The sequence below is a fragment of the Wolffia australiana genome, chromosome 2 (genome assembly GCF_029677425.1).
Source record: "Wolffia australiana isolate 7733 chromosome 2, ASM2967742v1".
NCBI lineage: Eukaryota > Viridiplantae > Streptophyta > Magnoliopsida > Alismatales > Araceae > Wolffia > Wolffia australiana.
Window position 1 is genome coordinate 16704539 of NC_135836.1, and position 25942 is coordinate 16730480.

General features: G+C 42.4%; 1 protein-coding gene, 1 long non-coding RNA gene and 1 other non-coding gene across 3 annotated transcripts; all 3 read left to right on the plus strand.

Moving 5' to 3' along the window:
• The first annotated feature begins 6637 nt into the window (after positions 1 to 6637).
• LOC144715437 (ecotropic viral integration site protein) lies at positions 6638 to 7560 on the plus strand. Its single transcript, XM_078590356.1, has 3 exons — positions 6638 to 6812; positions 7023 to 7130; positions 7197 to 7560. Exons 1-3 carry the CDS (start codon positions 6750 to 6752, stop codon positions 7434 to 7436), a joined length of 411 nt encoding a protein of 136 aa, XP_078446482.1. The 5' UTR covers positions 6638 to 6749; the 3' UTR covers positions 7437 to 7560.
• Positions 7561 to 22036: 14476 nt separating this feature from the next.
• Positions 22037 to 22110, plus strand: TRNAI-AAU (transfer RNA isoleucine (anticodon AAU)). Its single transcript has one exon. It is a non-coding gene; the product is annotated as a tRNA-Ile (tRNA).
• Positions 22111 to 24518: 2408 nt separating this feature from the next.
• LOC144715444 (uncharacterized) lies at positions 24519 to 25686 on the plus strand. Its single transcript, XR_013584636.1, has 2 exons — positions 24519 to 24676; positions 25170 to 25686. It is a non-coding gene; the product is annotated as an uncharacterized LOC144715444 (long non-coding RNA).
• Positions 25687 to 25942: the final 256 nt, after the last annotated feature.

Consider the following 25942-nt stretch of genomic DNA (forward strand, 5'->3'; position numbering starts at 1 on the left):
CTTCTATCCTTCTTTTATTTTTTCTCCTTTGTGTTCTTCTTCCTTTATTTCTCCTGATTCTTCTTGTTCTAAAATGCTTCATGTTTTTCTTCCGCGTGTTCCTCATTTCCTTCCTCTTCATTACTTCATTTTATTAATTTTCTTCTTTCCATTCTTCTTCATCCTCTTCTTCTTTTTTATTCTTCTTTTTTGTATTATTATTCCTCTTATTATTGTTCTTTTATTTTCCTTCTTGTCATATTTCTTTCTTTTTCTTATTCTTCTCTTTCCTTTTTCTTCTTCTATGATGCTCCTTTTTTTCTTCATCCTGTTCATCTCCTTCCCTTTCTCTGCTTCCTTATATTTCTTGTTTATATTATTCTTCCTCTTCCTCTTCTATCTTATTCTTTTTGCGTTTTATTTTTATCTTATTATTCTTGTTCAATCATTATTATTTTTATTATTTTCTTCTTCTTTTGGTTCTTCTTTTTGTTTTTTATTGTTCTAAAAGGCTTGTTTTTTTCATATCTTCCTCATCTCCTTCTTCCTTCATTTCCTCCTTTTTCCTCCTTTTTCCTCCTTTCGTTCTTATTCATTTTTCTTTTCTTTTACTCCTCTTTGTAATCATGCTCTTTTTAATAAAGTTTAACTTATTACAATGGTGGATGGGGTTTCAAGCATTTTCATAGGTGCCCTTAATCCAAGTTTTGATTTTTCCATGCATAATTGATGGTAGGTTCCTATAATGTATTTAATCATGCTAGTATTTTAAATATTAAGTGTTTTCCTGAACAGTCAGTGGGAAATTTGTTCATTTTTAAAAAATACAACAAGGGGTTCTGTCTCACACACCTGACTCATACAATTGTCTTTGGAAGTTGAGTCAAATGACACTTAGTACACATTATTTAAGTAGTTCCTATGAATTTTACATACATAAAATCAACCCCTTCTTAGCCCTTTCGAATTTTATAATATGGAATAAATGAAACTAGCATAGGTAGTGGAAAAATGTGCCTAAATGCATGTGTGGCCTTGAGGTACTCCACATTTGTGGGACAAAATCAATTCACATGAAACATGTCCAATGCTACAATTTAATGGCTGCATGGAGAACATTCATATGCAACATTATGCAAGATAGAATACCAATTATGCCATACAGGTTGGCAGAATCAAGAAGAGAGAAATGATCAACACACTGGTATCAAACGAGACTAAAAAACCCAGTCTTGTTTTATGAGGGATGGGAACTGATAATTTATTTTTCTTGAAAATTTCAACTCCTTGAGAAGGCTTTTGATGGAGCACGCCAACCCGTTCCACCGGAGATGTCTTCAGAGCCACCATTGTTGTCATCGACAGCCCCGCTGGTTTGCGTTCAGCCCAACCGACACACCAAAGCGAAGGTGAAACACTCAGGTTCAAATACCCAGGGTAAAGCACGTCTGTGTATGATGGCGAGGACGCCAACACTTCAACACCGAACGCGTCACCTCGGTCAACACGAGTCAACACGCCCGCTATGGACCACGGTCAACCGGAGTCAACCAAAGTCAACATGCCACAACCGTCGACAAGCACGTCTCCACCCACGCACGTCCCTATGCGCGTCATGACACGACTCTAGAGGCAGATCCACAAATGCCTTTTGGCGTGACACGGCGCACGTCTTTATTTTCTCGTCTTTATTTTCTCGTCATTTTCTCTTTCCTCCAAGGCCTATATATAGGCCATTGTTTTCAAGAAACATCAGGCAGTCATTATTTCAAGAATTGAGTTTTTTTAACTCTTCTTGGAGGACTGCCTAGCCTCCCCTGTCCCTCTTAACCCTAGCCTTCATCGCCGCCGCCGCCGCCGCTGCCGCCGCCGCTGGCACCGCCGCCTCGCGACGTCGGCCTCCTGTCTCCTCTCCATTCTCTCTCTTTCTCTCTCTCTCTTTTTTTCTCCCTCTCACCCTCTCTCTCTCGCCCAAGGCTGCCCAGGTAGCCCGCCAAGGGGCCACCCAGGCTGCCCGCGCCGCCCGCGCATTCCACGCGCCGCCGCGACACCGTGCGCGCTCGAGCCGCCTGCGCGCCACTCGCCACGCCGCCGCGCCGCCAGGCAGCCTTCGCCAGGGCCGCCCGAGGCCGATCCGGCTGCCCTGTCCGGACGCCGCCGTTTGCGCCAAGACGCGCCGGCGCTCCGCGCGCTCAGCGCATGCGCGCGCTGTGCCACGCGCTCCGTGCGCTCCACGCAGCCTTCGCGCGCTTCGCGCGCTCGGGTGTTCGCCCACGCTTGACGTTGCGCCCACGACAACCGCACTCAACCAGGGCGTTCAACGCCCGGAACGTCCAGCCTCGTCCTCGTCCAGTGGGCCGCTCAACGCCCGGATTCGCCCAGCTTCGTCACGATCAGAATTGCCCGCAACCTCTTCACGCACTACGGTGCCGAGGTACGCCTGAACTCTTTGGTGTCAAAGTGTTCCTCGTTCAGTGTTTTCCTGAGAAGTTTCCACCGCCGTCAGATTTAGATTTGGTTTGAGATTCTATCTCTTCTCTCCTCTTCTCGAGTATTCCCTTGCGACGTGAATTCGGGTATTGATTTCGGTGCTTAGGCATCGTTGCGGTGGGGGAAGACAGTACTCCCGCCCTCGAAAAGGGTCGGAGCTGCACCACCAGATTTTCATCAGTTTTTAAATCCGAATTCGATCGTGAATTTCTGTGGAGTGTTTTATCCCTACCTATAATCCGCCTATTACCCATACCTGTCGTCAACCCATCCATCCCCTCAATCACCTTTTCCTTAGTTGTCCTACGTCAGTGTATCCAATCGTTTTGATTTTTGTCGACACGTACTTCTTATGTTCAGTTTTTATAGTGTTCATGTGTTTGTGTTCTTCATCATGTTGTGTTTGTGTCCATCATGTGTCACGTCGTGTTTTCATGATTTTGCATTCTCGTCGTCGAATACGTGTCAAAGATATTTTAATTTTGTATTAAGGGGGGTCCTATGTATTAAGTTGTTGGGTTCTAGAGGCCTTGATATGGATGAAGAAATCAAAGCATTCCGCAGCAAAAGACTTGAACGGAAATCGAACGTCATCATTAAAACTATGAAATGATGAACCTTTGCACGGATCGCATCTATGATTTCTTAGATCCTGAAGTGAGACGAGTCAAGTTGTTCAAGTGTGAAGCCTCTAGAGGTATCCACGCAATCCTCGGCACGTTGAATCTCCTCCCTGTAAACGAGCCCCGTTCTACCTCTACCATCGTCGTTACGTCATTTCGATCGCATCGGGCATGGAGAGGGGTGTTAGGAGAAGGGAGAAGGGGAAGGCTCCTTAACAATTCTGGCCTAGGTGAATTTCTTTGAGGGCCTGCCCCTATTTATACTAAGTGGGTATTTTTCATAAAAACCCCCAAAACTTAAGTATATCTTTTGACGTCCAAAAGACCATTTGCGTGTGACCCTCTAGGCCCATGTATCACTCTAGTTAACGACTCTAGTGGCCCAATAACCTTTATTGGCCTTTTAAATTAATTAATTATATCATCATTTGAATTAATTAATGTCGTATTGATTTAACCCAATCGACAAGTCGAGACTCCAACACGTGGGGTGGCAAGCTACACCTCGTGTTCTAGAAGATACAATGTAGTGTGTATCGACTCACTCATGGAACATGTTCGTCATCCGTTGTCATGTATGTTTAATCCCTCATCCACTTGATCCTCGTTGGATGACTTAGGGTATGTTCAACTGTCAAACCCTAATCGGTCCTCTGAGTTAGTACTGATGCATTAAAAAATCATCAGAGAACTCTTCTGTGATATTTCACTACCTTGGCCAAGGACTTCATTGCATCATCTTCCTTGAGTTGTCACCTCTTATATCGAGGGTGGATGATCCCATCTTGACCACTCAATCGTCTTTGTGAAATTCTTGATGTACCCGAACTAAGACTATTTAGAATCCCATGATTAGAGTCTCGTTGGCCATAGTCAAAGTACAACCGTCTGTCCACAAGACGTCTTTGGTGTCTTAGGTCTAAGGACCACTTATACAACTGTGACGTGAATCGACCTGATTGACAGTTTGGTATAATACCGTTTAGGGATTCGCACGAATCAATTCAGTGAACTCTTTCCACTAAGGAGCACCCACTATCTATCCTTAGTGTCTCCACACTAATGGCTATAGGACCAGCAATACTCATCATATGAGTGAGGCTAGATAATATTATTCTATCTAGATACTTCAATGTCCTTCTCGCGTATCCTTCGAATAGGAATGTTTAGAACACATGCTTAAAGACTAGTGATCTCCGTATTACGATCTCATCATAATTCACCAAGTCCGATCATGTATTCATGGACTTCATTATACACATCACACGTGCACTATAATGAATATGTTCTATTAATGAACATGGAATGAGATGGAATGTGTGATTGGCTTGCCACATATATTTCCATCATAATCCCCCCCCTTTAGTAAGGGCACTTGTGCCTTTACTAAGGGCTCTCCTGCCCTAAGTAAGGGCCATCGTGCCCCTATATAAGGGGCACGATGGTGCCCGAGATCGGCAGACTTTGGGTTTTCTTTGTTTGAAAGATTATCATTCAAGCCCCTGGTCTCACCAAGAAGGAAAGGAGAGGAGAGGAGAAGGAAGGGAAGAAGAAGGAGAGGGAGAGAGAAGGGAAGGAAGAGGGGGAAAATATAGAGAGGTTACGCTGATCGCTTCTTGCCTCGACAGCCCTGCCACAGCTCGCCACCATCATATTCGCGCGTCGTTCGCCGTTGCTGATGCCCAATCTAGGCGCCCGCTGCACCCTCCACTCGTGTGACTCCCACGTACGGCAGATGTGTGCTATGCCCACTACAGCCCTACGGCACGCCTGCGAGCACACTCCGTGCGGACGTGAAAGTCCGGTCACCCAATCGCTTGGGGCACTTCCCTTAAAAGGTTTGTGTCCATTTTAGATGGCTGGTGAGCTCAAATTTGGGGTAATAATTTATGGTTTTAATTGACTAAATCAATAAAAAATTATAAACTTTAATATTTTGAAGAGTTTTACTAGCTAATGATCACCAAGGGCAGGTCCACGGGGAATGAAGAGATGAGAAGGATGCTAAGGATATATATGTGATAATTAATGTATATAATTGGGCATGTGGGATGATGATGGGTTAATAGATGGACATTGTTTATGGATGGATGTTTTTCAGGGAGATTATAATGACTGTAATAATATCATCGTGGATTATTATATTCCACCAAGATCAAGGCAATTTGTAAAAATGGGAGAGCCCCTCCACTTACAAAAAAATAGAGTTACCGAGATGATTCATACATGGATAGAGAGGGTCCATTTATGTATGAACCGTATGAATGGATAGAAGGCCGAGCGAGAAAAAATTGCTATTTTAAAATAATAATCATTCATGCTTTATTTCAAGGAAGCACTTGAACATTGATGCTTGAGGTTAAGCAACTGCCCATCATTGATCTTGGGCACAAGCTACATGTGTACATCAGCTCATGCCATATCAAGGAGACAATCATTTTACTGTTGGAAAATTGCAGGTGAATGCTCGTAACCCTGGTTAGCAGTATTCCTATCTGTGCTGATGACTAGTTCACCTATACTGTGATTCTTCTCCATTGGTCATGCCTTCATCAACTAAAAGTTCTCCCCCCTAACAGCAGTGAGCATCAAGCTTTTAATGATATCGAAGTATTGGTGGTGAGCTAAGGATGATGTTAAGGATAATACCACGCATAAGATAGAGGGTACAGACAAGGACGCAATAGTTTATAAGGTTGAACGTATTATGTTTTGCTTAAAGCTAATGCATCATTTTTGTAATCAATTCTTGATTGATGGTGACCATCAAAATCATCTAATTATTACAATTTTAGCACCTTATTTTGACCAAAATTTTAATAGTACTAGAAGATATTGCAACTGCTTTTAGTCATCTTACAATTTCATACTTTTAAATTGCATCAATTCCGAAACAAGTATATTGATTTTATCAACAAAAATTTGTTAAATTTATCTTCAAAAAGTTATTTTTACACAGTCATGTGTACAAGTATCTACAAAGTAATTGATGTCTTGTTCATTTTCATAACATAAAATTTATCTGAGTTCCTAACACCCCCTTCATGTGATCACACATCATATTATACTTTTCAATTGCTACGATTTCAAAAAGTAAATTGAATCTATCTGTAAAACTTTTATTGAAATATCTTAGTTTCCTTTCAAAAAGCAACTTTTAAAAATTCATGTCCACTTAAAGTGAAAGATGTCAAGATTTATAAAAACCCTTTGAAAGTTTCATGTGTACCTAAGATAAATAAAAACATTAATTCATAACAGTAATTATTCTACTGCTAATCTTTGAAATATAAAATTAACTTTTTTATAATAATACTCAAGAACAGTAATTATACAAATATGAATCTTTGAAATTATAAATTAAACGTTTTTTATACTACTAATGCTCATAACAGTAATTCATTACGGTAATTATACAGCTATGAATCTTTGAAATTATAAATTAAACGTTTTTATAATAATACTCAGAACCGTTTTGTACGGTTTTGCGACGACGCACCGCGCGACTATTTAACGGGACGGAGGGAGCATAACACAGTGCTTTTCCCTTTCTGAGGCCGAGACGGATGACGAGTCATTTCCGTCCCCGAAGCTGAATGGTGGGTAAAAGTTGATGGGAAGGCGAGAAGCGGAGAAAGGGGGAAAAGAAGAGAGAAGATGGCGGAAGGAGGGAGGCCCGACTCCCAACTGTTCCAGCTCTTGACCGATCTTCTTGAAGAGGTGATTACTCAATGTTCTTGATTTCAATGATTTCAGGATCGGGCCGTCGATTCGGCCGTTTCGATTGCGCGAATCTCCGTTACTTTCTCGTTTTCAATCCTTCTTGAACTTGTTCTGCAAATCGGTATAAACAATTGCGGTCAAAAACCTCTGTTGTTTGCTTAATCCCCTCTCGCCGCTAAAGATTGCGAAATAATGAATTGTCCGCAGGTGGAGTCTCTGACGAACCAAGAAGAAGTGGAATTGCGCGAGAAAATTAGGGCATTGGGATTGGAAGTGACGAAATTGCCTGCCAAGCCCGCGGAACCTCTAAACGAAGTACGAACCCCCGACTCATTTTTTCATTAATTGTTGAAAATTTTCAATTTTTTTTTCTGATTCCAGCTTGAAATTGCCGAAGAACTGGACAAGCTTTCTGCCAAGCTAGACGACGTCGATGAGATGATATCTTCTGCCATGGCCGAAGATCCGCACGTGCAATCTCTTCTGAGCAGCACTGCGCACGTGTGGATGCCGGTCATCACAGCTACCTCAGATGAGAGACGAGAATTCGCTGGATCTCTGTCTGCAGTGGCTTCTTCTCCTTCTGAGGAAGAAGAGAAGAAGTTGAAGCCTGATTCCTAGTGTGCACCAAGAAGTTAAATATTTGATTTGTCAAGTTGCCATACATGGCAACCAGCTCATTTTCTTTGGGCAAACTTCGATTCATATTTATCCCATGAAAGAGTGATTTTTATTTTTATTTTTATTTTTAGATGTACTCATGTTGAAGCCTCATTCGTAGTTTGCACCAAGAAAGCTTTGATTGGTGAAGTTGTCATACATAACGTCCAGATTATTTTCATTGGCCAAACTTGATTCTTATTTAATGAAAGAATGATATTTTTTATTTTTGCATGCACTTGATATATGATCAAGTCAGCCTGATTGTTGAAGGTAGGGAACGTCACATCCGGGACGTGACGGCCCTGACGTTATGGGATGGATGAAGTGTGGTGAGTGGTGACAGATTGGGACGTGATGAGAAATTTGTCACATCTCCTGTCACCTCACACATCCCAGGATTCTGAAAAAATCGGTCACACATGCATCATGCATCACCGCATCCATTTTTCAGTCTTTGTCCTGTCACAGGACAGCGTCACCATCACATGTGACAAAAATATATGAATAGTCATAAAGACATGCTTGAGAGAGAGAGAGAGAGGATGAGCAGGAATGATCATTTTGGGGAGGGTTGGAGTCGAAGTTGCAGACCTGGAGTTGGGAAAGATGATACTTGGTTTGGGAGGCGGAGGAGGGCCGGAGGACAATGAAGGGCTTGGCCGGATCATGGTGGTGTTGCCTCTCTGTGGTGGCAAGATGTCGGGAATCATCAGCAGCATGGGGTTATCGCTGGCGCCGCGGAAGGGCGAGGAGGGATGGCGTTAAAATTTTTGTCACAAATGTCATCCGTGACGTCCATCCCATCACATCCCCCGTTTGAGACCCTCCGGCACTATTATGTTACCTGTCATGGTATTACGTCACCATCACCGTCACATCATCCATCAGGGGTCTGTCACCATGACAAATGATGTGATGGGTGACATTTATCATTCCCTGGTTGAATGCAGATGACATGTCGCCGATGTTGTAGTCAAATTACTTCTTCAGTGTAGTGAAATTTTTTGTCGCCTGGTAGCAGTGTTTTATGGGTCCGTTGCTAAAAAGGGCATCCAATTATCATATTGTTGGCAAAGGGAACAAGAAATCCTAGAATTGATACAAGAAAGAAGATTGACCACTAGAAAACGGCAAGTACCGTGTGTCACGTCATTTGTTGCAGTGAGAGAAACGTGACAGAGAGATATTGGGAATGAGAAGAGGGGGAGAGGGACACTAAGAGAGAGAAGAGGGAGAGAGACACCAAAAGAGAGAAGAGGGAGAGAAATAAACTGAGAGAGAGAAGAGGGAGAGAGATACCAAGAGAGAGAAGCGGGAGAAAGAAACTGAGAGAGAGAAGAGGGAGAGAGCAACATCGAGAATGAGAGAAGAATAAGGAGAGAGAGAGAGAGAGAGAACAAGAGAATAGGGAGAGATAAAGAGAGACCAAGAGAGAGATTAGGGAGAGAGAGAGAGAGAGCAAGAGACAGAGAGAAAGAAAGAGAAAGAGAGACCTAGAGAGAGAACACGGAGAGAAAGTGATGCAGGACAACTAGATGAGACGGATGCAGGGTGACTAGAAGTGACGGGGAGAAAAGGCAAGACGGGTGCTAGGTACTTGGTAGATTTAGGAATGGAATGGATAAATCAGACCACAAACCACGGTTGATTTCGAAGATTTAAATCCGATGAAATAGTGGTGGTGCATCCCCTTTCCTCGTCAAGGGCGGGAGTACTGTCTTCAACCACCGCGGCGGTGCTAAGCACCAAAATCAATAAACTCGAATTTTTGTCCGCTTGAAGATTCAAAAACCTAATCACTAGTCGTTTGAAAATCCAAAATCCAAAGCAAACTCGACAGCGGTGGATGAACTCTCGAGGAATACTGGACGAAGAACACGGGACACCAAAGAGTTTAGGAATACCTCCGCACCAAATGGTGCGTGACGAGGTTGCGGGGAATTCTCGACGCGTCATTAGCCGGACGATTGACGTGCGCTTCGACAGGATGTCGCGGATCCAACTACGCGGTCAGTTGGCGGGGGGTCAAGGGGGGAGTCACCCCCTTGCAGGGTTCGGGGCAGTGCCTCGAAACCTAAACGGTATGCGCCGCGACAGGTAGCTGCGAGGGCGTCTGGGGGCGCGAGCGGCCTGCGCGGGTGGTGCCAGTGCAGGCGGCCGGCGTGGCGGCCTACGCGGGCGTTGCCTGTGCGGGCGACCGGTGTGACAGCCTGCGTGGGCAGTGCTTGTGCGGGCGGTCGGCGTGGCGACCTGGGTGGGCGGTGCCTGTGCGGGCGGCTGGCGTGGCGGCCTGCGCGGGCGGTGCTTGTGCGGGCGGCCAGCGTGGCAGCCTGCGCGGGCGTTGCCTGTGCGAACGACCAGTGTGAAGGTTTGCGCGGGCGACCGGTGCAGATGTAGGAACCTAGGGCAACGAACAAGGGGATCCTCTGGCGATGGCGGCAGCAGGGTCCGAGGAGGGAAAGGGCTAGGGCCAATCTTCCAAGAAGAGAACTTCAATTCTTGAAAATAAATTCACCAAATGTTTCTTGCAACATTGGCCTACATATAGGCCTTGGAGGAAAGAGAAAATACGAGAAATGACATGAAATAAAAGTGGACGACGTGAAATCGTGTCACGTCAAACATTTGTGAAGGGGTGTGTGTAGGTAGAGACATGACTGATGCCGGTGCATTGACTTGGTCGTCATCCTGGCGATTCTTCAGTTGATATTGATGACGAGTCTGGATGCGAGGCGTCTCGGATGACGTTGGCAGCGCGTCCGAAGTTGGTGTGTTGACGTCGTCACCACCAGAAAGAAGCCAAGAGAGAGGTGATAAAGTGAGACCAAGAGAGATAAGAGGGAGAGGCAGAGACGGTGGAGAGAAAGAGAGACCAAGAGAGATAAGAGCCAGAGACAAAGAGGGTGGAGAGAAAGAGAGACCAAGAGAGATAAGAGGGAGAGACTGAGAGAGGGTGGGGAGAGAGAGAGACCGAGAGAGAGGAGAGAAAGATAGACCGAGAGAGATAAGAGGCAGAGGCTGAGAGAGGGAGAGAGGCCAAGAGAGAGGAGAGAAAGAGAGACAGAGAGAGATAAGAGGGAGAGACTGAGAGAGAGAGAGACTGAGAGAGAGGAGAGAAAGATAGACCAAGAGAGATAAGATGGAGAGACTGAGAGAGTGAGAGACTGAGAGAGAGGAGAGAAAGATAGACCGAGAGAGATAAGACGGAGAGACTGAGAGAGAGAGAGAGGAGAGGAACGGAGACTGAGAGAGATAAGTGGGAGAGACCGAGAGAGTGAGAGAGAGAGACAAGAGAGGAAGAGAGATTGAGAGAGATAAGAGGGAGAGACAGACAGAGAGAGAGAGATATAGAGGAGAGAAAGAGAGACCAAGAGAGATAAGAGGGAGAGACCAAGAGAGGGAGAAAGGAGAGGAGCGGAGATTGAGAGAGATAAGAGGGAGAGACCAAGAGAGGGAGAAAGGAGAGGAACGGAGATTGAGAGAGATAAGAGGGAGAGACCAAGGGAGAGAGAAAGGAGAGGAACGGAGATTGAGAGAGATAAGAGGGAAAGACCGAGAGAGTGAGAGAGAGAGGGAGAGGAGAGAAAAAGAGAGACCGAGAGAGATAAGAGGGAGATACTGAGAGAGAGAGAGAGAAACCGAGAGAGATACTGAGAGATAGAGAGAGAGGAAATGATGCAGGACGAAAGATGTCGTCGACGTCCTGCGGCGGATAGTCGTGGTGTCCGTTCGTCCAGCTCGGGGACGATCATCTTGGACGGCACGTTCTACTCTCGGTGGGTGTCCCGGAAGGGTCCTCAATTCGTTGGGGCCGAAGGGTGTCTCTATCTTCACGCGGTCGACGCTCCACGGATAGTCGTCGAGGTGCTGGTGGGCCTGACTACCGGTGGGCGGGCGGTTCAGCTGGCCGGATGACGAGAACAGCGGCGAACAGTGCAGCGGCGACGGACGTCGCGCTGTCGGTGCTCTCAACGACGACGGCGGACGGCGACCTTGAAAGGCAGCGGCGGGCGACAGTCGGAGGCGACAATGGGCGGCGGCCGGTGGCGGCGGGGCGAGCGGCGGCAGCGGAGGCGTCGAGCGGCAGCGCCAGCAAGTGGCGGCAGCAAGCGGCGGCGGCGGTGGCGGCAGCGGTGGCGGCGGCGGCGGCGGCAGCGGCATCAGCGGCAGCGTCCAGCGGTGGCAGCGTCAAGCGGCAGCGGCGCATGCGGCGCGGTGTCAGCGGCGGCGAGCAGCGGCGATGGCGGCGTCGATCGGCGATGGCGGCGGCGATAACGGCGTCGCGGCGGCGCGGCGACGGTGTGCAGCGGCGGCGGCGGAGGTGGCGGCAGCCGCGGTAGCGGCGGTGGCCGGAGGTAGTGGCGGTGGCCAGAGGGAAGGGCGCCGGCCGGTGGCGGCGTTGGTGGCCAGAGCGGCGGCCGTAATGGGCCACGGCTGGGCCATGACTGGGCTGCGGTCTGGGCCGCATGCTGGGCTGCGGTCTGGGCCGCAGGCTGGGCCGCGGCTAGGGCTGCGGCTGGGCCGTGGCTAGGGCCACTAGTGACCCGGTCTGGGTTGCAGGCTGGCCGCGGGCTGGGCTGCGGCGTTGGGCCATGGCCCTGTATGATGGGCCGCAAATGACCATATGGGCTGGCGGCGGCCCAATAGTAGTGGCCCAGAAAGGGCTAGGGCTGACTTGGCAGCCTCGGGAAGCGTGGCCGGTGACCAAGGAGCGGTGCCTCGCGACGCGGGCCGGGGCGGTTAGGGCAGATGGCGCCTCGGGGCACGGGGGATGGCGCCTCAGGGTGCGGTCACTGGGGCTGGGCCTGGCCGGTTGGAGCCGGCCCATTAGGCCGAATGGCCCATTTGGCCAGTCGGTGAGCTTGGGCGCACGGTGGCGCGGGCTGGCTCAGCGGCTGGGCGCGGACGCGGCGCGGGTGGCGCGGCGCGGGCGGCGGGGCGCGCGACGCGGCGCGCGGTGGCGCGCGGAACGCAGCGCGTTGGGCAGTGGGGCGGCGCGGCGAGTGCGCGCGCAAGCGGCGCGGGCGGCGCGCGAGGCGCGACCGGGCGCGGCGAGGGGCAGCGCGGCGGGCGCGGGGCGGCGAGCGAGGTGCGCGGCGCGCAGCGACGGCGGCGCGGCGGGCACCGCGGCGGCGCGGGGCGCGGCGGCGGAGAGCGCAGCGACTCGAGAGCGGCGGCGCACAGCGCTGGCGGCAGCGCAGCGGCGCGCAGCGCGTAGGCAACGCGCTGGCGGCGACGCTGGCGCGCGGCGCATGGGCGCGAGGCGCGCAGCGAGGAGGCAGCGCGGACGCGCGCGCGCGCGCGCGCGCGCGCGCGGCGCGGCGCGGGTGCGTGCGGTGCGGGCGCGCGGCGGCGCGGCGCGGGCGGCGCGCGGGCAGCGCGGGCGGCGCAGCGCGGCAGCGGCGCTGGCAGCGGACGGTGCCGGCGCGCGTTGGAGCCGCCTTCTTCTAAGTCACTCGGACCTCTCTTCTTTTTTCCAAAAACTGGTTTCTCTCAAAGGGAAAATCTGTCTTTCTAGTACATAGGGGTTCCTTATATAGGACCCATGAGGAAAATTAGGGGAAAGCACCATGCTTAAAAGATGAAAATTTATCTAAACCTAGGGAAAAAAATGCAGATAGTTGAGGGCTTCGCCATCAGGAAAGAAAGAGAGACCGAGAGAGATACGAGGGAGAAACTGAGAGAGAGGGAGGGAGGGGAGAAAGAGAGACTGTAGAGAGATAAGAGGGAGAGACTGAGAGAGAGAGAGAGAGGAGATAGGGAGAGACCGAGAGAGAGGAGAGAGGGTGAGATCAAGAGAGAGGAGAGAGGAGAGAAATAGAGATCAAGAGAGAGAGAGGAGAGAAATATAGACCGAGAGATATAAGAGGGACATACTAAGAAAGTTAAAAGGGAGAGAGACCAAGACAAACATGTATAAAAATGTTCACATAACCTTGTGTCTCGTGTGACGGGAGTGCCACCCAAAGATGGGACAAGGACCTGACGTGAGAGCACGTGAAATGTGATGCAATTGTGAAGTACTTTCTCAAAACATAGGGACACTAAGTGGACGGCAAGCCAATCACACATTCCACATCTCGTTCCATATTCATTTATAGAAAATATTCATTATAGTGCACGTGTGATGCTTGTAATGAAGTCCATGAATATATGATCGCACATAGTAAATTGTGATGAGATCGTAATACAGAGATCACTAGTATTTAAGAAGGTTGTCTAAATATTCCTATTCAAAGGATATGTGTGATGGATATTATGTGGCCGTCAAGTCAATCACACATTCCATGTATATTTAAGTTCATTATTATTCTGTGTGATGTTTATAATGAAGTTCATGAATACGTGCAATGACTTAGTGAATTATGATGAGATCATAATACAGTGATCACTGGTCATTAAACATGTATTCTGAATATTCCAATTTGATGGATAGTCGAGACGGACATCCAATTATCCGGATAGAATAGCACTAGTTGATCCTACTTATACGATAAGTATAGCTGATCATGTGGCTATTAGTGTGGTGACACTAAGGACAGATAGTGGGTGCTCTGCAAAGAAAGAGTTCACTGAATTGATCCATATGAATCCCTTAATGGCGTTATACCTAAACATCAATCAGGTTGATTCAAGTCATGGTTGTATAAGTGATCCACTGACCTAAGACACCAAGGACATCTCGTGAGTGGACGACTACATTTTGACTATGACTTATGAGCCTCTAATCATAGGATTCAAATAATTTATAGATTGGATGTAGTAAAAAGTTTACTGAGATGATTGAGTGGTCAAGATGGGATCATCCGCCCTCGGAATAAGAGGAGATTGACTCGAGGAAGATGATGCAAAAAAATCCCTGGCCAGGGTAGTGAGGATATTGGAGAAGGCATTCTCTAATGATCTCCATCACGCATCAGTACTAATCGAATGACGGATTAGGGTTTGACGATAAATCATACCCTAAGTCATTCGAGAGTCTTGCGTGGATGATGGATTATACATATACGGTAACCGACGATGGTAAAGGTTCCATGAGAGAGCTCGAGATTACTGAGTATCTTCTAGAGCACAAGGTGTAGCTTAGCACCCTACGGGCTGGAAACTTAACCTATCGATTGAGTTAAATTGATCCTTATTTAATTAATCTATATGTTGATGTAGTTAATTAATAAGGTTGGTCAATAAATATTATTTGGGACATTAAAATTATTAACTAGAATGATATATGGGCCTAGAGGGTCACACGCACAAGGTCATAAGGGCATTTGTGGATATATTTTACTTTGGAGGGTTTTTGAGAAATCCTTAAGTGAAATATAAAGAGGGAAAGGGGTCTCATTTGAAGCACCCATGTAAGCCTAATTTGAGAGCCTCTCCCCTTCTCCACTCTCTTCTCCACTCATCCAAGGAAGAGTATCTTCATGGTGAGGAGATCTTCTTGATTTTCAAGAAGAGTTAAAGAAGAAGACGTGGAGATCCAAGCGCCTAGCGATCACATGGATACTTCTAGAGGTTGGACGCATGAATGGCTTCAGAATGATCTCGGAGCGACAAAGTCAAGGGTGGTACAAGTTCCCTAAAAGGTACACTCAGTATGTTGATATTGAATATCGATTGAGATTCGATCGACCATGCTTCTGCATCCATGGAAACTTGATTTCCATGGACGAACCAAAGCATCGAACCCAACAATGCGAGAAGGACATCGAAGTGTCCGGATAGAATAATACTATCTAGCCTCACTCATATGATGAGTATGGCCGTTCCAGTAGTCATTAATGTGGAGACACTACAGATAGATAGCGGGTGCTCTTTAGTTGAAAAAGTTAACTGAATTTATCAGTATGAATTCTGAATGGTACTATACCAAATTTTCAATCACATTGATTCATGTCATGGCTCCGTAAGTGGTCCTTAAACCTGAGACACCAAAGATGTCTTGTGGACGGACAGCCATACTTCGAAAGTGACCTAGGTGTACCTAATCATGGGGTTCTGAATAGTCTTAGTTAGAGTACATCAAGAAGTTCATGAAGACGATTGAGTGGTCAAGATAGGATCACCCATCCTCGGTATAAGAGGTGAAAGCTCAAGAAAGACAATGCGATGAAGTCCTAGGCCAAGGTAGTGAAATATTAGATAAGAGTTCTCAAATGATTTTCGAATGCATCAGTACTAACTCAGATGATCGATTAGGGTTTAATAGTTGACCATACCCTATGTCGTCCAAGGAGCGTCAAGTAGATGATGGACTATACATACACGGAAACCTATGACCAACAGGTTCCACGAGTGACTTAATAAACCCTCATTTGTATCTTCTAGAACACAAGGTGTAGCTTGGCACCCCACGTGTTGGAGACTCGACCTATCAATTTGGTAGGATCAATCTGACATTATTAATCTAATGATGACATAGTTAATTAATTTGGAAGGCGAATAAAGGTTATTGGGCCACTAAGTTGTTAACTAGACTAATACAGGAGCCTAGAGAGTTGCACGCAAATGGTCTTTTTGGACATCAGAAGATATGCTTAAGTTTTAGAGGTTTTTATGAAAAATACCCACTTATTGTAAATAGGGGAAGGCCCTGAAAGAAATTCACCCTCGCCAGAATTGTTTAGGGGCCTTCCCCTTCTTCTCCTTTTCCCTCACACTTACTCTCCATTCCTGATGTAATCAGGACGTCGTATCGTCCGCGATGGAGATTGAACGGGGCTCATCAACGAGAAGGAGGGAGATCCGATGTGCCAAGGACCGCGTGGATATTCCTAGAGGCTGCACACTTGAGCAGCTCGACTCTTCGTGCTCAGGGACCCAAGAAATCCAAAATGCAATCCATGCACAGGTTCTTAGTTTAATTTTTTAATGCTGTTGTTAAAATTCTTTTATGAGTCTTCTGTCGCGCAGAATCTTTGTCTTCATCCATATTTTGGCCACTAGAACCCAATAGACTTGTGACGAACTATTTCACAGTTTTGTCAGACTCCATTAATCATCTATCTCATCCTATCCTGGGCATGTCATGATTGATACGCATTGTCGTGTGGTGGAGATAAAGTGCAGAGATGCATAGTTGTAGAAACACACAAAGGTGGTGGTGGCAATGCACAGCAAAGAGGTTGTGGAGCAAGAAGCAAAAATTAGAGAGGGTGTCGGAGGTGATGTTTGAGAGGGGATATCTAGAGAGAGGGAACCACTGAAGAGAGGAGCTCTGATGAAGGAGAAATAGACTAGACATCATGGAGGAGAGTGAGCAAGAAGGAAGGAGGCAGCAGCAGTGAGAGGAGAAAACCTAGTGCATTGATGCAATGTTGACAAAGGGAACATGAAACCTGGAATCAATAAAAGAAAGAGAAGATTACATGTGTTTATATATAAAGGAGGAGAAGAGAGGTCAAAAAAATAGTATAGGTTGTGGAGGAACAAAGAATAAGATTATGATGGGATGGATGGGTTGAGTGGGCCTATTCGAACCTGTTTTTCCTATAATCATAGAACTTGGGGATTAATGTAATGTGTAAAGGGTTCTCATTGTAGAATATGAGATATTGAGGGAACAATAAATTAAAATACTGCCATAGGGTTTGAAGCCAAAGTACTTTAGCAGTTGTGGTATAGAGACTGAGAAATAATATGATAAATTGCCAAATCGAGTATTTTCTATACCCAAGAAATAAATGAACTTCCTAGGAATCGTGTAAAAGACTTAAGAAAGACCTATTCCTTAAGTTTATCGATGACAGTATCATCAATATAAATAACAGATTCAGTAAAATAATTGTCATTTATTTTAATCTAATCAAAAATCATTTTTTGACTGGCCAAATCCAGAGGAAGGAGGGAGTGAAAGGATGTGTATAAATTGCACATAAGTTGTATTTGGGAATACCCCTATTTATAAATGCATGAAGAAATATCCATCATAATTATTCATGTAGATAAATATTGATTAAAGCAATATGGGTGTTGATAACACCCTAAATTTAGTCTTTATTTCAAACAATTTAGCACAATTTTATGCATTTATTGAGATTAAAATGGGGTTGTTATGATATATTTACATGTAATTAATGTTTCCAAGTGATTTTTTATTTTCCCTAATTTTATGTTAATTTTTTAATTTTATTGGATATATTTAAGCTTGAAATAAGTATTTTAAAATGAAAATGGCAGATTTAAAATTTAATTTTGAGGTTAATTAGTGTGGGGATGAATTACTAAATTTTCTAGAATTTTCTAAAATTTTCTGGAATTTTCTAGGGTTTTTTAGGATTTTATTGGATTTATTTGAGGAAGAAATGCATTTTTAAAGAGGAAAAGGATATATTTATAAGGGGAAAATGAGTTTTAAAGTAATTTTCAAACTTCCAGGGGATTTTTTAGAATATGTGTTGCAATTATACCCCTAAAAATGGCTCTCGGTCGTTTCGGCAGGGGCATACGTACAATTATGAAAAGTTTGCAGGGATTCAATTGAAAATTATCATGGTATTTTTGTGATTTCATGAAAAATTTGGAGGAGAGAGAATGTGGAAGGGCGTATACACAATTACTTTTGGGCGGCGTCAAACGGCAATGTCACATTTTGAAAAGGACTTACACGCAAAATCTCAAGGCGATTTTTCGGGTGACCTACGTGGCCTCATCTCGGCCGTCCGATGAGAATCTGGCGGCGCTTGATGAGGGGGGCCATCGGGCAGTAAGTTCACCACCCACGCGGCGCATACAATGCGCACGCACGGGCGGTGATGCGGCATCTTCCCATTCGCGGACGCTGTGTAAGACGCACAGTTAAATGCGTGCTCAATGTACAATCCTCATTTTTTCTAATATTTTCTTTGTATTTTTATTTTCGCCAGGGGTTACGTGGTGCACGCAGATTCAACCCAAAAAAACAAATTCAAATGGATAAAACATAAAATTAATAAATAAATGAATTTCAATCCAATGGCTAAGATTGGTCGAAATTCATTTATTCATAACTTTTGATCCTGAAGTCTGATTGAGATGATTTTTTTATGGATTTGCTTCTCTTGTAATAGCTAAATTGATAGATAAAAATCAATTACTACTGGGAATAAAATGGTAAATTTTACCATGTATAAAAGCTGAATTTTGAGAGGGGGAGCTCATTCTGGGTGGTGCTCTATCACGGCTGCAAGACAGAGAGGATCTCCATCTTGGATCAACCTGTTTGGTACCTTTTTCTTCTTTGTATTTGAATTTTTGGTGTATTTGGATGATGTTTTAGTTAAATTCCTTCTTTTTTGTATTTGAATTTTTGGTGTATTTGGATGATGTCTTCTTAATCTTAGTCTGAACTTCTAAATCGCTAGGCTTGAGCGAAATGTACAAGCCCTTACTGAGATTGAGCAGAGAGATTGAGAGATCTACCTAGCTATTGCAAGTGCACACATAAAAAAAACTATTAAAAATTTTTAATTTTTAGGAGATTAAATTACCCTTTTACTATCTAATAGTGTAGTTATCTCTGAATTATCAAACCTACGCAACCAACCAAACCACAATCAAATTTCCTTCTGAATCCCTCTAATTGATTACTTTGATCCTTTAAATTGGATCAAATAATTCAATTTAGAGCCCATATTTCTTCTATCCCTCTCATCTCTCCTACCTCCCTTTCTAAGTTCCTCATTTAATTTATGGTGATTTGATCTTCATTGAAGATCAAATTAACTTTAATTAGTGTCAAAATTTTCAATTATATCGTGAATTGGATCAACTTACTAGCTTCCCTTGGACGATACCCTTTACTTATCACTACACATCTTAAGTAGGGTTTTTATAACAACGACAAGGGATTTTAAAATTCCATAATTCAATTTAGGGTGATTTGATCTTCATTGAAGATCAAATTAACTTTAATTAGTGTCAAAATTTTCAATTATATCATCAATTGGATCAACTTACTAGCTTCCCTTGGAGGATACCCTTTACTTATCACTACACATCTTAAGTAGGGTTTTTATAAATTTCATTGTATAAGCTAAAATTAACAACGACAAGGGATTATAAAATTGCATAATTCCCCCCTATTTTTGGCTTATCAGGTGTCCAACTGAAACAAGTGTTGCTATTACATAGAAGTAAATAAAATCAAGCTTACGATGGTGGTAGATTAAAGTGGGAAAGCTTCCATTAAAAAAAAATATACCTTCTCTGTTTTTTTAAGTTCAAGGTTATGCCTGGACAGCGCTATCAGCAAAATACCTTATTTATATGCACATCAATTTCTCGTGGCACGCCTGCCATGAGGACGAACTGGGCGCCAACTTTATTTTTCAAAGCCAATTAAGGTTATTCAATATACTAATACATAGTCCTAAAGGGTCTCAAACATAAGATCTAGGAAATTAGTGGATATACCCGTAGTTTCTAGAATTTCTGAACTTTTTCTCAACGATGGAAATTTTTATGAAAAGTTCTCAAAGATGCGGACTTTAGCGTAAATTATGATTGATTTTTTTGTATAATACAGTTGAATTTTTGAAGTAATTAATTAATAGCTTGACTTCTTGCATCTGACAGTTATATTTGTTATTAAGATAATATGAATAATGAAACGATAATTTGATATCTCAATTGAGATCTGGATGAGGTCTCATCTGAGTACAAAAAAGATGCAAAAGTGAGATTACGACAGATGTTATTCTAATTAAGTACTTTTGAATTCACTTTGTTGGTTTGTGCTGAAATTATTTAATATGATGTTTTGCTAAGGCATAAATGAATTTTATTATTTAAGTCGTATTATAAAATTATATTTCACTCTTATGTATGATTATTGTGTTGTCTTCATTGATTTCAGATCAAATAATTTAAACAGAATCAATTGAAGAACAATATATGAAGTTAGACCTCCAAAGGATTAAATAAGTAAATTGCAAGTCAAGGTAAATAGTGTTCAAAAATCAAAGATGATGCTCCAGTAAAATATATTTATTAACTCAATTTTATTTTAGATGGAATGAGTAAGATCAATTAATATTAGTAGATCCATCTTTCATCATGAAGTAAAAAACTAAATAATTAGTCTAACTAAATAGAGTTGATAATTCACTTGACTGAACTGGGTCTACTTGTAGTTTTCTAGTTTGAAGTGATTATTTATTTGTGATCAAACGCCCAATTAATGTTTTCCTAGGATTCAGTATTTAAATTAATACAACTATAGATCAATGCATATTTACTGCAACATTAGTTGATTATTTATCTGACTGATTGGCTCATTAGATAACTTATTCACAAAGGGTATAAATATGATTGCTTTTACCACTTTAAACTATGATTGTGAAATATTTGGAACGTATCTTAATTATTTCTCTTCCTTGTCAAAAAAATGGCACTTTGTCATGAGTATCCAAAACTCTTCAAGTTTCATTATGTTGAAAATCAAATGGGATAGCTATATTGTTCCATCTGTCTTTCTTAGCTGTCCATTACAAGTTATAATAATGTCATTAATATGTGATCTAGGTCTTTATGCAAGATGTATGCAATTTTATAGTTCTATGATTTACAACCCCCACACATCATTAGTTTTATATTCTATTCTAGGATTTAGACATCAAGGAAAAAACTATTATCGATCATATTGAGTTAGGAATTATCCAATCATTATTAAAAAAATTGTATCTATCTATGTCTCAAATATTGATTTATTACTTTATCATTAAAGTTGATTGTAGTGTATTTAATATATACCCTAATTAATACATGTTCACTATTTGATCCATTTGCTTGTTATCCTAGACAATACATGCACGAATGCAGGAACCAGATTATGTTCATACAAAGGGAATGGATGATGAGGAGACCTATAACTTATGGGATTTTTTATGTCATTAGAAAAATAATATAATTTAAAAGTCAAATTTATTTTAAAATATGTTGATCTCATGAGGATAATTTTCCCGGGTATGCATTTTACTAGTATATTCACATATATTATTTATGGTATCTAACAAATGTCCTCTTAGATGTTTTACTCAATTGTAGAATTTATATTATTTTCTTCGCTAGAATGATGTATAGTAATATATTCAATTAAAGTCATCCCATCTTTATGATATTATATTTTCTTGATTATTTAGCTTATATTTTGTCAGAGTACGTCAATTACAAAAAATGTTTTATTTCTGCCTAAAATGTACCATCTCATCGATGATCCGCTCTCATCATTTCTCTAGGAAAGGTATCATTGATCTTGAGTGAGCGTGAGGTAGTTAATTTTTCCTCTTTAACAACCAAGATTTTTTTTATATATCACTACCACTTTGTTTTTGAAACATAAATCAAGTTCAGTCAAAGAACCATCTTTGAAATCCACTCAAATCAGAATTAGTTGATTGGAACAAGTATTCTAAATAGATTACTTTACACAAACCAGGAAGCCAGAAAAATATTGCCAAACCCATTAAATAGAAACCCGAAAATTCCATTCTTCGGAAATAAGCCTGCTTGATCAGTCCAATATTTGATCTATCTTATTATATATATTATATTATATTAGTAATATTTGTGTTCAACTTGGCCTATTAGCTCAGTTGGTTAGAGCGTCGTGCTAATAACGCGAAGGTCGCAGGTTCGAGACCTGCATGGGCCAGAGCTGTGAGGAAATTGCACCCGGCGGACCATTGGGTTCGTCCGCCTCAATCCGAATCAAGACGGAAATATGGTGCATCCTGAGCTCTCATTTTAAAAACAATTTTTTAATCGCTCATCTCTCCAGTAAAGTTTCGCCTAAAGTTTCTCTCGTTAAAAGTACAGTACTCGGATATTTTTTCGCACATCTCTTCTTCAGATTTTCGTTCTTCATGTTGAATAAATTTATTATATGATATGCATTTATTTCTCTTTCAGTATAATAATTACTTTGTTCGCTCCTTCAGTATAATTTTTTTAATCGCTCATCTCTCTTTGAAAATATTTTTTTGTCAGTCAATAAAATCAGTCAATAAAACAATTTTACAATCAAAAAAATGTCTGTAAGTAAATACAAACCATTTTACAATATTTTTAGTAATGTAGTATATTAGGTAAATAGTTTTTTGTTCGCTCATCTCTTCAGAAACAAATATTGTGACTGAATGAAACTTTATTTTACAGTACTAATAATGTAGTATAATAACCTATCATAATGTGACATTTGTTCGCGCATCTCTCGTTCAAACACTATACTACTGTTACTGTAGTATAATATCTATCATAGTTTGACGTATGTTCACCCAGAGTTCTCTCATTAAAAAACAATTTGTTCGCTCATCTCTCCAAAAACAAGTACTGTGAGGGAATAAAATCTATTCTACAATATTAGTAATGTAGTATAATACTCTATCGTAATTTGACATTTGCTCGCATATTTCTCGTTCAAAAAATTATTTTTGTTAGCGTAACTAAAGCTATTTTATATTACTGTTATTTTAATATAAGTAAATAAAATAATTTGAAATAAGTTTATCTATGTTGTATAATTAAAGACCAAAACTGATCATACAACTAATCGAATTTGAAAGGTTAGAACGTCTCTCTAGAAACTTGAAGATAGAGAGTTCGAGAACTGCAAAGGTTAGAGCTATGAGGATAAATGCACTTGGCGGAACTTTGGGTTCGTCCGCCTCGATCTGATTAAAGACGAAATGCAGCGCATCCTGAGCTCTCTTTATTAAATATTATTTTATTCGCCTATCTCTCTTTCAAAAATAAATTTTTGTTCGTGAATAAACTCTACAGTAGCATAATACTCTGACATTTGTTCGTCCATCTCTCGTTCAAACTTTCTTTCGTTCTTAGTGAATAAAATTTATTATTTGATATACTGTTATTGTAGTGTAATAATGTGCCATTATTTGACGTTAAAAATTTTGACGTTCAAAGTTTCTCTCGTTAAAAGTATAATACAGTTTCGTTTTTCTTGGAACATAAAATTTATTATATGATATACTGTTTTCATTCGCCCATCTCTTTTTAAAAATATTTTGTTGGTAGTGAATAAAATCTATAGTAGCATAATACTCTGGCATTTGTTCGCCCATCTCTCGTTCAAACTTTCTTTTTCCTAGTGAATAAATTTTATTATATGATATACTGTTTTCATTCGCCCATCTCTTTTTAAAAATATTTTGTTGGTAGTGAATAAAATCTATAGTAGCATAATACTCTGGCATTTGTTCGCCCATCTCTCGCTCAAACTTTCTTTTTCCTAGTGAATAAATTTTATTAAATGATATACGTTTATTTGGTACTATAACAACTTCTTCATTCGACCATTTCTCTTTCAAATTTTTTTTTATTGGTGAATAAAATTAATTTTATATTACTGTTGTTATAATATAAAAGTATATTATAATTTGATATTCATTCGCCGTCTCTTTTCCAAAAAAAAATTTTGTGAGTTAAATATATTTTTATTACTGCTATTGTTGTATAATAATAATTTGGCATATGTTAGCCCATCTTGATCTGACGGAAGACTAATAATGGTACATCCAGAGCTCTCATTAAAAAATATGTTTTGTCAAATTAGTATTCTAATAAAATAAGCTATTTTAATAGTGCGAAAACATATTTTTTACTTGAATACTATTAAATCTATAACACTAGTATTGTATAATAACGCATCCTGAGCTCTTTCAATAAGTAATATTTTCTCAATATGCATAAAATCTATTGATAATACTAGTATTGAAGTATAATTAGCTATGTTAATATTATCAGATAATACCTTTTAAATTAATAAAATGAATTTTATTTTTAGTAGTATTACTGATGGGAAAATTAGCATACTCGCTCTCAGACCATGCTTTACCACTAGACATGGTCGTTCCGTTCGTTCTGTGCGAATCTGTGCGAATTGTAAGTTCTGTTCGGTTATCCAAACAGAACAAAATTGAATTTGTACAGAACTTCGCACAGACCCCTGTGTGGTTCATTTTGTGCCAATTGTGCAAAATATTTTTTAATTTTTTTTAAAAAAAACAAACTCGATTCTTCCCTCTCTGAGTCAGACTCTCATTCTCTCTTTGGCCCGTAGTCAGAGTCATGCGATGCAAAGGCTAAGAAAAAGAGAGAGAGAAGGCTGATCTCCTTTGTTAACCCACAACCAGCCGAGGCTCCAGAGATCGACACTTGTCCCCGAGCGACGAGCGGCAGCTGCAAATGGTAAAAGACTGGTATTTTTCACTCACCCACTTGCTCTATCCATCGACCCATGTAGTTATTTTTTGTTTAATTCTCCTGGGGATGTTCGTCGCGTTGGGGGAATGGGGATCGCGGCGACATGAGGATAATTCTTGGGATCTAGAGCTTTTGGGTCCTTTAGAAAGACAGGATCTTCATGGCGAAAGCAGAGAATTTACCCCCCTTTTTTTCTCTTCGGAAATGGGGTTGAAGGGGAGATTGAATTGTGGTCGAGAGTGGGGGGGAATTTTGTTATCTTTGGGATTGATTTTAAATTTCGTGTTTTTTTTTTATGGAATCTTCGGATATGGTGGGGAATCGGTTGTTCTGCGAATTGGGTTTTTTTTGCTGATTTTGCGATGCAGATTTTTTTTTGGTTGTTTTTGTTCTTTGATGGCACTTGATATGATTGAAACAGAATTTTTTAGTTTCTAATACTTCGTCTGCCCATTTTTTTTCCTTTTCTTCTCCTGTGATCTGAATCAGGGAAACAAGAAAGAAGGGCTGGGGAGTGAAGATGAAAATAGATAGTTTACTAAAACAAGATTGAATCAAGAACTCAAGAGGAACATAGATTAGGAAAATTTTCCATCTGGGTTTGAATATCTCATCATGAACTCCAAAGCTATGGGATCGGACGGCAAGAATCATCCGACAGCATGGCCAACACATCGCCATCGAACGCGTCACCACGATCAACCGGAGTCAACACGCCTGCTATGGACCCGACGATGAAGTCAACCAAAGTCAACCCGCCACGGTCAACTGGAGTCAACACCAAAGTCAACACGCTGCAACCGTCGACTAGCACGTCTCCACCCGCGGACGTCCCTACGCGCGTCATGACACGACGTCAAAGGCAGATCCACAACTGCCCTATGGCGTGACACGGCGCACGTCTTTACTTTCTCGTCAATTTCTCTTTCCTCCAAGGCCTATATATTGGCTATTGTTTTCAAGAAACAGTAGGCTGTCATAATTTCAAGAATTGAGTTTTGTTTAACTCTTCTTGGAGGACTGCCCAGCCTCCCCTATCCCTCTTAACCCTAGCCGTCGCTGCCGCCGCAGCCGCCGCCTCGCGACGTCGGCCTTCCATCCTCTCTCCTTCCTCTCTCGCCATCCTCTCTCTCTCTTACTCTATCTCTTTCTCTCTCTCCCTCTCACCCTCTCTCTCACCCAAGGCCGCCCAGGCAGCCCCGCTAGGGCCGCCCAGGCCGCCCCAGCCAAGGCCGCCCAAGCAGCCCCGCCAGGGCCGCCCA